Here is a 15,358-nt window from a genome sequence, read left to right as displayed (position 1 = left end):
CGAATTTTCCTCAAGTGGTTTAGTTTCAGTTCCCAGGTGTCCATACTTTCAGAAATGAATCACCTTACTGATTTTGCCTATCACTCTATTATTGACTTAATTCAAACATACCCTACATTTGTCATATAAAAAAAATTGGAAAATAAAACCATTGATCTGATAAATTGAAGATCCTGGGACGTAAATATGAGACAGTTACTCTTTATGGCATGCATATCTATTTGTGACATAATATGGCTTTAAGAGAGTGGATCGTCCTTCAATTGGCAATTAGTGTCTAATGAAGAACAATTATCAGCTCCTGCGAATCCAGAGGATTGAATGATTGTTTTCCTCTGTGCAACTTCCTCTTGCTGCCAGAGCACTGGAGAACACCAGCCTGCTCCCCTCATGCCAGTTTGTAATTTGAAAGGTGAGCTGTGATTGTTCTGATCTCGACCACACATTTTGAGGAAGTCTTTGGGGGATGAAGGTGAAGCCGACCAGGCGGTGAGTACGCTGGATTTCAAGTTATAGCAGAAAACAAAGGGTTTGCATGCGCTGATCCAACGAGATGCACCGTCGTGTTTGACAAAGACAGGCAGACAATGATTTCATGGCAACAAGCAAACCGAAGGCAAGGCAAGCAGGAAATAAAATCTGTTGCGTAATTAATCATGCCGCCCTGCTGGATGTGGTTCCCCCGGTGGAGGTGTGACGTAGTTCTTGTCAAGGCGAAGGCAAGGTTGTGGAGTATTCTGTTCCTACGCTGCTGCTCTCCTTTCCGGTCGGTGCAGCGCTACTGTGGAGCTTTCAGTGACTGGCACTCCAGGTCCTCGGAGCACCGACACCACACACATTTCTTTATGCTTTTGTGCACCTGCCAAGGTTCTGCTTATAATGGAGGGGTTGTATCCTGAGAAATACTTGGCAGGGCTCTGCCCCTGAGCTTTGTGTGTGGGGTGTGGGGTGTGTGCGTGTGTGTGTGTGTGTGTGTGTGGGGGGTGTGTGTGTGTTTAAGATCTATACGCACGCGCACGCACACATGCGCGCACGCGTGCATATATATCTTAAACTTTCCTTTTGTGTTGCTTGTTGGTGGGTCTGGAGATTCAGTATTAATCCTTGACTTCATGGTAAACGCAAACGTTACGTTTTTCTTCACAAAACTCAGTTTGGCATGATTTTGTATGTGCTTGCTGAACTCACCAGAATGCTTGCCTTTTTACTAACTTCAAAGCTGTGGGCAGATGCTGACAGAATCCAGGCATGGACCCTGGAAGTGCTGGTTGCAGCGATATTCATTGAAATGTTATTGTGTTTATCCCTGGTTCAGTGATCTGTTGGTGAAACACATGAGAGGAGAGAGAGCAGGTGTTCCACTGTGAAACGCAGAGTAGAATGCCATCTTTTTTTTCACATCTTTTTACATCTTACAGTCTTGTACTGTACTTGATAGCTGCCCTTGAAGTAACCCAGAGAAGGCTTAGCCCAGCATTTGCACACTATGAAGGATGGAAATAAGCTTCATTTTATCTTCCTTGTTGGCACTTTTAGCTATCGGTAGCGTGTGCTGGAAGCTGTCAGGGGGTGAATTGCCAGGTGACGCTTTGAAATAACGACCCAGTGTAGTAAATGGACTGTCACCAGCACTCTCATAATTAGTGAGCTGTTTAGCTCAATTGACTTGAACTCATTAACATTCATATTTTTAATCTCTCATATGCCATTAAAAAGGCCAAGCTGAGAAACACATTAAGGCAACACTCAGAAGCAGGTAGCCGAACTCTGAAGCTGATTGGCTGCTAAATGCTCCTTGGGTCTTCATTATGCTAAGAGGCTGAGCAAACATTCTAATCCATGATCAATGCCAATGGGTGTAACTCCTGTCTGTCTCAGCCCTCACTGCACGCGTGCCCCCAGGCACATGCCTCACTACATGCTCAAACACACACACATACCCTTACTAACAAATGAGGATTCCTTACACACACACACACACAGGCGTGCATGCACGCACGCGCACACACACCCACACAGACAAACACAAACACACACTATCCTAGCCGGCTGTGTGCGGTGTACTGAAGCCAGAACGTTAGCATTTGCATCAGCATTGAGTTCATCCTGAGAGGCATCGCCCTCCTGCGCTTATCAGCTCTAGAGATGTGGGCGCTCTAATGAGAGCATAATCCTTTTAATTCAAGCCCTGATCATCGCGTTTTATTCCCCAGATCAGAGCGTAAGCGCGATTAAGAGATTCGCCTCCCTCGCAGATTAACGCTGGCACACCCTGTCCGCTGTCCATCCTTGAGTCTGCGGCCCCTCCCTCCCCGCCCCTCCCCTCCCCTCTCCAGACATCATGGCTCTTATTGGACCAGGCGTCATCCATGGCGGGTGGGGTTTAATGAGTTGGATAGTTTGAAAGCGTTCAACTCTTAACCTTAACACTAAATCCAGAACCTTTAACCTAAATCCCCATGTGGCCATGTTCAAGTTCTTGTAGAGTGTGTTCATACATACACCAGGACAGCTTCGACATTTATCTCCAGTGTCATACATGGCCAGTGCCAAACCATGTTATTCACAGGCTTGAATTTATAACCTTGGTTTTGAGATAACAACAGGGAGTTTACACATTACAAGTTGTGCCTCTAAAGTGTTGGTCTAATGCTATGCATTTCACAGTCAGCCTATAACTGCATTTGCCTCCCCCCACAGCAGATGCACACACGCATGCATTCACACACACAGATATACACACACACTTCATGTAGATGAAAGTCTTCCCTGTTGATTGTATACATTCACATGTTTTCAATGCAGAGAGATCCTGTGAATTTATTTGCTGATGCAGTATTTATGATATTACATTAATCTAATCCAGAGAATCCATTGTGAAAAAAAGAAAAAAAAAATTGATGTCATGAACACAGAAATAAAGAGAATTTTCCGGGATTAGCGAGCAGCTGTGGTCGTGGTTCTACAGCGGTTGCTGGCTCTGACCCCCCCCCACCCAGGCACTGGATCACACATGGCCCAGTGATGAATTTGAATGGAATGCCTGTTTGGCAAATGCTCTTTTAAACAGAGCACACCGGGGTGAGCTTTTGCACCATAATGGTAAGGATTAAATTTAGTGCAATATCCTGCGCGTTCCTTATTTATGACCTGCTTTTGCATTCTGACAGGGTGCTTCCGTTTAGTTTCATAAAATGACCACCACTGCCTTCTGTTTTGACAAACGAGGTCTTCATTACTGCCCCCAGCTGTCAGCCTGCCTCCTTCTCCTTTAAATCCTGCTGCTGCTTTTTGTTGGTTTCTGTTTAGTCAAGCTGCAAATTCATCAGAAACCTTGTGGATCAAACACGTGTCAAACGATTCTGGAGTAGAGCATGTAACGTCAAACGATTCTGGAGTACAGCATGTAATGTCAACGATCGAGTAAGATGTAAGCAACGATTTGAGTACAGCATGTATGTCAAACGATTCTGGATAGAGCATGTAACTCAAACGATTCTGGAGTACAGCAGTAATGTCAACGATCTGGAGTAACAGTACGTCAAACGATTCTGGAGTACAGCATGTAATGTCAAACGATTCTGGAGTAGAGCATGTAACGTCAAACGATTCTGGAGTACAGCATGTAATGTCAAACGATTCTGGAGCCGAGTCATTGGACCACCTGTTATAGGCTGGTCCAATAGGAGCTGTGTGACATTGTTTCTCCCGAATTATTATTATTTCCTACATAAAATGAATTATGAAAATGTATTGGCATAATGAATATTTGAAACCGATTGAAACGAATAATGTTTCCATAATCATCTTTATCATCACATCCAGATGCTCTTTTCAGCGAGGGGAAGATTATCCCTCTTCCTGAGATGAAGAGCCACATTAAATGTCTTTGCTTACTGATACTGTAAATCTACATGAGGACAGAATTTTCAAAAGGCACAGTTCTCACCCAAAACCAAAGCAGTTTTGTCAGTTTCACCCTTTGTTTTTTTGGAATGTTCTATTTCAAAATTATAAGTCAGTTTTCTAGAACTCCACTGCTTTTACCAATAGGGATTGTGACATCAGCATTGGAATATTCAGCTAAGAACATTCTAGTCATTAATGTGTGATCTTCCCTCTTACGGGACGCCTGTAAGCTGGCTCCATATGCTAGAGAGCAAGGCCCGTCTCTTCCTCATTGCTGAGAAAGATGCAATCACTGCACACCTTTGGCCATGGAAGAGACCACCAGCGATTGGAAACAGTAATTCTGCTGCTATTCTTCATCAATCCTCAGACACTCCAGTGGCCAAATCCAGTATGCTGCACTGGACAGACAGTGTCTCCCAGTAAGGCAGACTAGATGATTGTCATCAAATACACAACACATACACTCACCACATAAGATTGCATATTGGTTCCCCTCCCATCCCCATACTGTAGTACTTTGTTCTAATTCAGATCATGGTATTTTCATGGTTATTGTTTATGTTTTATGGTCTCTTGGGGTTTGTTATGGAAGTAGTCTCTGTATTTTGAATTTGTGCTTTGGTTAGCATTATTTAGGGTAAAAATATACATGAAGTAATTTATGTATTCTTTTTTTGTTTGCACATTAAAACAAGGAAATATGTGCTTGACCTTATTAAATGTAGAAATGTTTTACATATTTCAGATGTAAAAACTGGTACTGTATATTACAAAGCTGTGACATCCTTTTTTTTTTTTTATAAAAGCAAATATTTGTCTTGGAACGACAGCACGTGATTTTCTACCTTGCTTGTGAACTGTGTGTGCATTGGTCACATTAAATAGTGGGCCTGTAAAAACACAAAGAAAACAAAAGTGCAGTCTGAACCGTAGTCCTGCATTTGCCTTAAATCTATAGATTAAGGCATCGGATGTGTGTGTGTGTGTGTGTGTGTGTGTGTGTGTGTGAGAGAGTGTCTGTATGTGAGTGTGTGTGGGTGTGGGGGGGCGTGTGGCTATGAGCTAAAATATAAATCCTCTCGCCCCAGATCAAAAGAGGCTCAGGGGCTGACAGCTAGTCACAGCATTTTAATATACCCGCCAACTGGGGGGGTCGGCCTGCCACCATCAAATCCATGCCGCCAAAGCACATCTGAAGGACCTTTTATGAAACAATTATACAAGTTCACATGACTGCTGTCAATGTCAAACCCAGCGCACATACAGTACTTCTCTCTCTTTTTTCCCTCTCTGAGTGTGCAGTGCGAACTAACAATTGTGTTCATTTTTGCCCCAGCAGACAGGAGGCTAAAAATAGAAGCACAATGTGGCATAAGAGAATATTTAATGAAAGGAAGCTCTAATGATTGGAGTTAATCCCATCCTTTCCACTGCTGAAGGGAAGTTCATCACTGGAGACTCAGTTTGGCAACTGAAAGTCATCACTGTCAGCCTGTTAGTCACCACTGAGGCAGCCCTGCTAACAGCCAGCACAGTTTTGGGTTTGTTAAAAATGTTTCACAAAATATGGTGATTGAAACAAAATAAATAAATAAATAAATAAAATGCATCATTAGCCATACTTGCTCTGCTTCGCTTACTGCAGCAAACTAGACTGGGATTATTTTTGGAGTTACAATACACGCTCTGTCATTCAATCCTCTGTCCCCAAAACTGAAAGACGTGGGAGATCGTTTATGAAAGCATCAGTCACCTCTTGAGCAACCGCCACTCAATTATATTTGTACTGGCCATAATAAATAATAACCTTAATTGCTGGATTTTCACATCCAGGACACTCCACCCAACTAACCAATGTGTTCCATTCCCTCCAATACAATGCCCTCTGATTAAATCTCCAATCACACATCACGCTGCACTTCAATGCCCAACTTTGCCCCACTCAAAAATGATCAATCTCTGCATCCCTCCCATGCTGAGATGAATCCCGTAGTGCTCCTATGAACAGAGAACATAATCTGTTGGAGCCAATGCTTTCCCTCCACCTCCCCAAAAAAATAAATGATAGCATGAGATCGAGCTGAAGAGGGAGGGAGTGTGCTCCCCCGCCACCTCCCGTAGTACTGAGGTGATGTCACCAGGAGCCAATCAGCAGAATGCTCAAGGGAATGATGCACCAGGAGAATCTCCTGACAGGTCTGCTCTTTGACAGCTGACCCTCAAGGGGCTGTTTGATCATGAGAGCGGAGCTGCTTTTCCTAGCGTCCTTTTACATGTCTGTCTAAAGCAGAGGTGTTCCATCCTATCCAAAAAGGGCCTGTGTGGTTGTAGGCTTTTCTTTAAGTTTTAGTTTAATTAGTTTAATCGGGTGTCTTACTGCTGGGCTAAAATAAAACCTGCCCCCATTCTGGCCCTATTCCAATAAGATTGGACACCCCTGATCTAAATAAGACATGTTCATATCATGTGCAGTTGAGTGGACTTTATGGCTGCTGTATGGCCAACGCATTTAGTTCAGATACAGACTCGCATCATGGATTTTGTGCTACACTTTCTCATTCCTAAAGAAAGACTGTTTTACTGTCCATTTATAGACACTCTTATCCAGAGTGACTTACAAAAAGGTTTTCATCTTTCAAACGCGGGAAGGAGGGAGAGGGGGCGGGGCCTGTAATCCGCTGTCGGCCGTGAGCAGAGCCATAGAGGCGAAGGGGAGCAGCGGGAGACCTACATGGGGGCAGTTCCCAAACAGGTCTCAATGGAGCATACAGACCAAATGAGCCCGCTAAGGGAAAGGACATGCAGCGCTGCACAAGAGGCTGTGTGTCCCCATACAAAACACCTCTCTCTCTTCCTTTGAATCTCTGTCTCTCTTCTCTCTACCGTTCTTTCCCTCACTCTCTGCTTCCTATCCCTTCTGTTATGTCCCTCTCTTTCTCTGGCTCTGTTTCTCTCCCCTTTCTCTCTCCCTCCCTCTGTGATCTCCCTCTCTCTCTGTTTCCTCTTTTAGCCCTCTCCTTTCATCCTTAAGCTCTTACGACTGAGAGCAGACGTTTTGGACTCCTTTTGAACTGTTCCAATGCCCAAGACAGAGCAATGGAACTGTTTAGGAGGGTGAGAGGAGCCTGGCTGAGCTATATTGTGTGCTCAAAAATCGGGAAATTATATTCCTGTACAATTGCCTTTAACAAGTAATATTTTCCCCCAAAAATGTCGCAATTACTCGCACCCCTGTTTACAGTGCTTTCTGCTCTCTCGCTTCTTAAAGGTAGCACTGTGTTTGTGCGTGTACCTATACATTTCAAATCCCAGTTGTTTGACAGTTGCTTCCTAGCATTTACTGCAATAACACAAGTGAAGAGGGAAGGGAGTCAAAGAACAGAATTCATGTAGGTTTTCAGAAAATATAGTTTTGGTATCCCATAATTCCAGTGTGTAGCAGATTTCAAAGGTTACAGAATTGACCATTAGCACAGGCAGTGCTCTGTGCTTTACCTGAGAGAATGCATGCTCAATCCCAGGCTGTGTTCATCAGCTAACTCCAGCGTGGCTGGGGAGCCCAGCACATGACAGAGAGTAGGGTGGGTCCGAGTCAGCCAGTAATCCATTGGTTATTAACGCGTTAGCTCCTCTGAACAGTGTGTGTGAAGGAAACCAGCTTGGGGCTCATTACACTGCTATCCTGAGCGGGGCAATTTGTTTCACACTGGGGGGAGGGGGGATGGGGGGGGGGTAAAATAAATTGTCATTGTATCTCACCTTTTGGAAAACCCTGTTTGCGCGCAAACCAAGTGAGATGTGTACGCTGAATTTTTATTCTTATTTTTTTTTTGTAACTGAAATGAAGGGCCTTTGATCTCTGGCAGCAGAGAGCTACGACTACTGCAGTGGCTCTGCGCTTTCATGCCTATGTAGGTCACACTTTGAGGGGGTCTGTTTATACTGTAAGGATCCCCTGGGTTTGAAACCATGCAAACACCAAGTATCACATCTCGGGATGGGGGGGATGGGGGGGGGGGGGGTAGAAACAGCCTATTCTTGCTTTCCCGATGACTCAGGCTTCAAAGAGATCACCGGGTAGGGTTCATAAATTACAGCACTGGCGTTCCTCATAAGCTCATAATAAACTGAGCCACTTCACACGCGCCGTGAAGAATGACTTTGAAAGTTGTGGATTATTGTTGCGGGCCCTGGGCTGCTGTACTGTTTGGTTATGATCATTTTAGGTTAACAGGATTTTTATTTGTTTGTTTAATTTAACCACATAGGTGAATCGTGAACTCAAATCTCTTCTGCTGTGATGGCCTGGGGAATCAAAGTGGGTAGGGACTGCAATGGACTGTACAGCCAATCACGTGTAGAGGATGATTAAGTGGCCCGGTATAATGGGAATTAGGCCAGGACACTGGGGTTGACGCCCCTACTCATTCAAAACATGACATGAGGTCTTTAATGAACACTGTGAGTTAGGACGACTGTTTTATTCCTTGTTTGAAGGACAACATCTTCCATAGCTTTGTGTTGCTGTTATCTATTTGGCCCAGAGGGAAGAGTGCCTCCTACTGGCCCCTCCAGCACAAAATGTTTTGCTCAGATCTCCCATCCAACTAATCAAGCTAACCAAGCCCACACAAGCATAGTTTACGCACCTTGCGCATGCAGGTTACAGGGTCGCATGGCAGCTTACTGACCTGTGAGGCTTTAAAGGACCATTGCTCGGTTTTGCCAGCAGCCATGGTGCCCTGTTAATTTCTCCTGCTTGAAGAATAATGGTAAATGTGGCTGGTGTGGATTACTATTACAGATGCTGATCCCCTGCAATAATTGGTACACAGCCAGATACCTTGGTTTTTTTTAAATGTTTCATTCATGCTTTCGAAATATTTGCAAATGCATGTTACAAAAACTATTATTATCCCTATTTAAAAGTACCTAAATTCTATAGATCCAGCGCCATACTCAATTTTGCATCGCTAATACAAAGTTCTGTGTCCCTGCTTCTGAAGCCAGGACACTCCTATGTGCTATCGGAGGGCAACGTCTTTGATGTAATAGCATTCATAAAAACCACTCACTGGTGACACGCAGTCCAAATACTAATTCTCATCTCGTCCCATTTTAAGAATGGACCTAAACTCATAAAGCGTGAGAATCTGGCATACCGCTGGATATGTCAGTGCTTTTCATTCATTTTCTGCAGAAGTTAATTAACATTTTTTATTTTATTGACTCACTCCATTACCTGAGCTAACATTAGGATAACATCAGTAGTCTACTTGTCTAAATAAAATTAACATCATTAAACTAGACAGCTAACTAGCTGGTACATGGTATTATTCACTAGTAGTTATCGAACAATAAATTAATGTAAAACAAATATGTCTTTCCCAGTTATTAGAGAGAGTGTATAGTGCAGGCAAAACAAGAAATCATTTTGACAGCTGGTAGTGTGTCCATTTCCAGTGATCACAGTAATCAGTTTCACTGCATATTTGACACATCATCTGAAACTAGAACAAGGGCAGGGCCAAATACAGCGCAGTGGTAATGTCCTGAATGTTCTGAACTGTAATATAACGCAACAACCTGCTGTGGTTAAGAAGCCGAGGTCTGAAGAAAGCCAGGGGCTTTTCTTTTTATGTGCACAGTCGAAAGGGTGGAACCTAGTGAATCCTATCTGCACAGAATTCTGTGGCTGAGCAGCGATGTCATAAAGGCTCATCTCCAAGCAGCATAGAATGTTGTGACTGGACCATGATGTCACTCAGAATCCTTTACTAGTTGCAATCTGACTGCCGGAAGTCTCGTATGATGGATGACTGTAATCATTGTCGTTCCCTAAAGGCAAAGCAACTCTTTCTCCCTTGGTTTATTAGGTTAGAGACTGTAATGTGAATTCGATTTAGTATTTCCCGTATTGCTGGTCAACTGGTGCAACCGCAAGAGGCAAATAGTCACATTTAAACCTGAAGGCGCCTTCAGATGTTCAAATGCAGATTCCAGGTTACAGGTTAAATTTCACAGGTACGGTGTTTTCATTGCACCCTTGAGCAAGATGTTTATCTGGAACCTCTTCACTAAATATGAACCTGCGCAACTCATTAACACGCAAACATTTTAAATGGATTACTATATGTCAGTCTTGGAGAGTTTTGTGCAATGCAAATCAATGATAACATTTACTGTGCTGTTGTTCTCAGCTCCTAGGGGAAGATGAATGTGAGATTTTGGCTGGTCATTTACTTCCAGGAGAGATGCTCTTTACACTAATGATGCTTGTGGAAGATTTAGTTTCAAAGCCTCATCGATGCGTATAATTTTATGCAGCCCACTGACTGGTCAGTAACAGGGTTATAAGTGTAAGCGGTGCTCTAAATGGAAATCAAGGTTGCGTTTGTTGCTAGCATTTACCAGAGTTCACCAGCTGTGCTACACAACCATTTTCTGTGGAGTCACAGATGCAGCACGAGAGCTGTCGACTTATCCCGGCTACAGTACGCTAAATATTTTGTTGAGGGTCCAGCGACGGGGGGCCGGTCTAAGCACCGCTGCAAGATTTGAGAGTCACTGATCCGCAAGCGTTAAGACAGAAATAAGCCTTTGGAAACACTAAAATCGTGTTTTAAATAGACAGCATCCACCCAGCGCTTGTGAAATTGCTCTGACAGATTGCCTGGAGCCGGATGATTAAGAATCTTTGACCTCTGGAACCCCCCGGTGGTGAATATACAGCACACCCACTCCCCCCCCCCCCCCCCCCCCCCGGTCCGCCGTCCGCCGTCCGCCAACCCCCTCACGGGCATTTCCCAATCCAGATTACATATGGTCACTTGAGTGCTGCCTGCTGACTGTTCCTGGTTCAGCATCATTTCACATTAGCATTCCAAACCAATCATACCTGAGGTTCAAAGGTCAAAGTCACCTTCTCATTTCACATTAATTATTTGTGTCTGACATTTTTTTCCACTGTGGATTCGATCTTTCATACACTGTAATTATTCTGCGTTAAATGAATTACCCACCGCGCTTTTGGGTCGTCGGCTATAAAATCCTGCCACTTCCTTTTTGTTTTTTTTCCCCTTCCTGAATACACAGCCAGTCAGGAAAACCATGGCACCTGGTTCGAATGTTTTCAGTAATCAAAATACATCAGCCTGCTTTTTGTGAAATAATAATGAATTCAAAAGAGACTAACAGTGGAGCTGCTGGATGTCTGTTAAGGGCAGGCACTGTTATAGTGCATGGGTGGTATCTGCATTGCTCCAGTGTATGGATACCAAATCCCAGCCGTGCCAGTGCCATGCAAATCAAGCACACTGCTCTGACGCAATCATTTCACAGCTTAGCTGGCAGCGTGGATGGAAGGAGCTGCAGCTGGTCAGCCTACCTTCGATGCAAGCATGTCTCCACACTCTTTCAAATTCTAAACAGGATGCTTCACAGTAACAATATGACCTTTTTTGCAAAAGCATGCACTTGGGGACTCTCAAATGTTGGTGCCTTAAATATGTATAACTGCTTAAAAAAGGATTTCTGGTGTGTTTCTGTTGCTACAGTACCATCATTGGCATTTGGCCACATTCCTTTTTGGCCCAGGTACAGTTGATGGTTTTTACATTTGCCCAGGGTATTATGCAAATTTCATCACATCAGATAAAGGCCAGTCTCAAAACCCCTACCGTGTTTCTTCACCGTGAACAGGAAAAAAAAAAAACATGATAAAGATGGATGGTTTTTGTGGGGGCAGCAGTGTGCATTTCCACGCTACACTCTGTCACATGGTAATTATTCTCTTCGACAAAACCCTGCTCACAAAAAAAAAACAACGAAAAAAAACCCCCAAGGTTCCGACTCCCATGGATCAAATTCATAATCCATGAACAGCATTTCCTCTGCAGCCAGGCTGAGTGCCCCCAGAATATTCCATTCCATGTACTTTGCTAAGGTTTCTCCATTTTCCTGTTTTTTTTATTATTTTTTTTACTACTTTCTTTCAAGAGCCCTCTTTGCACGATTTTCTTGTCTTCCGTGGGAATACCCCCCCCCCCCCCCCCCCCCCCCCATTCTCCTTACCCCATTTATTTATGGAAACCTGCTTCTGGAGCAGGAGCCTTTGATGTGAGAGATAAAAGTGAAGTGAACTCGGTGCGGATGGGGGGAGGGAGGGAGGGGGTGGGAGAGGAAGTGTTGGCGGTTAGAGTGTACCACGGACTGCATGCCATCCGTCGGAAGATTTAACACGGCTCCTGGAAGAACATCAGGTTCTCCTGAGGGAACAAAGTAAATAATATAAATGCACAGCCAGAATTACAGAGCTGCTTTACTGCAGAAAACTCAGAGCCACACAGTCATTTAAAAACTATTATAAATTATAAATAAATAAATTTGAACGTGGAGTTTCTCTAATGCCTTCCGGCAAAAGGACAGTGCTGATATGCCCCCGCAGGAGAAAGGAGAAATAAAACATGCAGTCGAATGTAATCTTCACTATGAGTTTACGATCCTGCAGAAGGGAGTGCTGCTGGACAGCACTGACAGCATGGCCTGACTGGGCTCTGCCACGTTTCTCAAAGAGGAAATAGAGCACACCACTAATTTATTGCTTTTGAATAATTCAGCTCTGCTGAGCTCCCTGTTTCAGGTAAAGCTTAGGAAAGCCTAAAAACTGAAACAGGAATTAATCTGATGTATATCACCCAAGTCTCTCTGCAGCACCAAAAAACAAATGCAAACATATGCACACACACGTGCAATGTCCGTCATCTGCTAGGCACTGTATTGTATTTAAAGGCCAGTGCTGGGGTTTATGACAGATTGGAGATTGACATGTCTTAATAGCCAACCACCATTCTGTCAGAAATGCAGTGTCAAGATATTTTTTGAATTTCAATGGCTTTTTTTTTACATTAGCTTCTTGAATGACCCTCCTGACTGGATGTCATGGACCAGTGACTGACATAACATTACCATACCCACTCCCCTGTTCTCTCAATTCTAAAACACATTTCTGGGTAATCAGGGGCAAAGCTGGTTGCTGCTAGGTTGCTCACTCAGTAAAAATTCTTCTTGCGGTGCATGGGTGAGCACCATGGTCTCTGATCGAACCCAACTCATGCGAGGGTGAAGTGTGGCTGGTGGACCCACAGGGGTGGCACATAATTGGATTTGCGTGTTTTCCAGGGACCCTGGCACCTTCAAGATCACGGCCAACTTAACTGCAGTTATTTTATTCCAACAAACAAACAAAAAAATCATCCATTCTGGCACTCTTGCATTAAGGGACATTAAAATCTCTTTTAATCTCTTTTTGAAAGCTTTGCGGTTCTTCTTGGTGAATACAAAATATATTGTGAACATAAATATATTTGTACCATTTGTGTCTTTAGAACTAAAGACACTAAATAGACAAAGCTAGCAAAAAATAAAAAACGCGGTGAATGCTGGCTGCTGTGATACATTTGAGGAGGGTAGCTGCTGAAAAATTTTCATTGAGGTTGCGGAACGGAGGATAATTTTAATCTGAATTTAGCAATTATAACAAAACATAACAAAGGATATGAGCAGTTTCGTGTGTGTTGATTGCAATGCATATGAATAAACAAATCGATGTAATCAGAAGTATAAATGGCATGTTTTTTTTAGGTTATAATATCACATTCACTGTTTCCATTGCATTTGCATTTACATTTTAAACATTTAGCAGAGTCCAGAGTGACTTACTTTGACATAGTATCCATTTACCCGGCTGGGCACCGAAGAAATTCTGGTTAAGTACCGTGCTCAGTCATACCACAGCAGTGTCCTGCCAGGGAATAAAACCTGCAACCTCCAGTTCCCTCTGTGTTATACTACACCGTTTCCCTTTCAATAGAAACAGCAGTCAGGGGTAGGCTCTCTGATCTTGGCAGACGCGGGATCGTCCGTACGTCAGCGGTCGCATTACTGCGAATGTCTGGCTGGTTTTAGAGGGAACCCATCCATGTGCTGATACACCAGAGACAAAGCCTTGTGCCATGTTCTTCTGAATTATTTATTAACTGCTTAGCAACAGTAAATATCCAGCGTTCCACATCCCCACCTTCTGTCTCTAGAGAAGAGTGTGCGCTGTTTCACTTGTAAGTGATTCCAGTTACAGCCACAGCACCATCCTGCCCAGAAGGGGAATCTCTCTCGGTTTATATTTTTCCTGTTATTTTCACTCCAGTTTATGCTCAGCAGATACCTCTCGTCGCCGCTGTGGCAGCCATGGCCATGCAAAGCGACGCACTGCTCAACTGCCAGTAACAATTTTTCATACTACCTATAATGCAGTGTACTACAGCAGCATTAGCCCTGACTATAACAAGAGATGCTTCTCTCACAAACCGTGACTGATAAACAGTGTAAATCCTTTTGTTTTTCAAGGATGCTGCATCGAGATCTTGCAAACGAGACCAAGTCAAAATCACAGTTGCCTGATGAGCAGGTAGCGGGTGCTTTTGCAGAGGTCAACTGAGGAAACCCAGCAAACGGAAATGTGCATTTCACCCCTCAGCCCACATAATGCAGTGGAGCAGTAGCGCAACAATGGGAGGAGACGTGTTCAGTCTTACAGATTTAAAAATGTGGCTGACTGACAGAAGTGGTGGGAATGTTCTCTTTAACCTGAGGTAACCCAAAGAACTCTGACCAACTTAAAGCCACTCTACCCATTACATGACCTTACATTACATGCCGTTGAATTAATTTGTCAGACGCCCTTACCCAGAGCAGCTTAGACCAAAGGAAAACATAAGTGCATTCACCTGATTTATATGTGCAATAGTGTCAGACCTGGCTAATAATATTCCCAGACGAGTGAGTATGTACTGCGTGACATCACTTATGCACATTAACTATACGAGCCAAGAACCAAAATACAAATCCTGAATGCATATGGAACACATCTTCAACAAATCCTCAGAAAAACCTAAAACCATTAAAAAAACGCTATGACCTGTACTATTTCAAATGGTAGGAGTTTGAGTCATTGGTGATGGGAGAGGACCCAAGATATAGTCTGAAGAGGTGAGTCGGCAATTCTGCTGTCCTGACCGATTTGGGAATTTCATTTCTGACTGAGAAAAATGACTATGCAGGTAGGCGATAGCCAGTCAACCCAAAGCTGTGAGGTGGCAGAAGTGGTGGGCCAGTTTGTAGGGGCTGTAGATTTAAGGTTCCACCCCAGTCAGAACAAAGCCACCCATGCCCTGCTACCATGTACTCCCAGCCAAAGCAGCTAGTGACACAACCAATGCATGAGCCTTCAACGTCTCTGCGGTAGCACACATCCTGCGGTTATGGAGAGCGCCTTTATGATCCGACCCGTACAGGTGTCCCCTGGGAGGGAACTTGAACCCGCAGCCCTCTCCTTTCCATATTTAGCGCTGATCAGCGCCGCTGCGACGTGTGCCCGGCCCTTTGAAAC

The 15,358-nt window shown here is 43.9% G+C and overlaps 1 protein-coding gene across 2 annotated transcripts in view; it reads left to right on the top strand.

The window, feature by feature from the left end:
- The first annotated feature begins 330 nt into the window (after positions 1 to 330).
- Positions 331 to 15,358, top strand: part of slc12a5b (solute carrier family 12 member 5b) — a 115,995-nt gene continuing 100,967 nt past the window's right edge. Inside the window, exon 1 of one of the 2 annotated variants that reach the window (XM_064297978.1) lies at positions 331 to 412. In XM_064297978.1, the coding sequence (XP_064154048.1) occupies positions 391 to 412 (22 nt within the window). In that variant the 5' untranslated portion in view covers positions 331 to 390. The remainder of the gene's footprint in view (positions 413 to 15,358) is intronic. The other variant, XM_064297976.1, reaches the window with a different exon arrangement.

The sequence above is a fragment of the Anguilla rostrata genome, chromosome 11 (genome assembly GCF_018555375.3).
Source record: "Anguilla rostrata isolate EN2019 chromosome 11, ASM1855537v3, whole genome shotgun sequence".
Taxonomy (NCBI): domain Eukaryota; kingdom Metazoa; phylum Chordata; class Actinopteri; order Anguilliformes; family Anguillidae; genus Anguilla; species Anguilla rostrata.
This window is presented reverse-complemented; position numbering and strand designations above follow the sequence as displayed.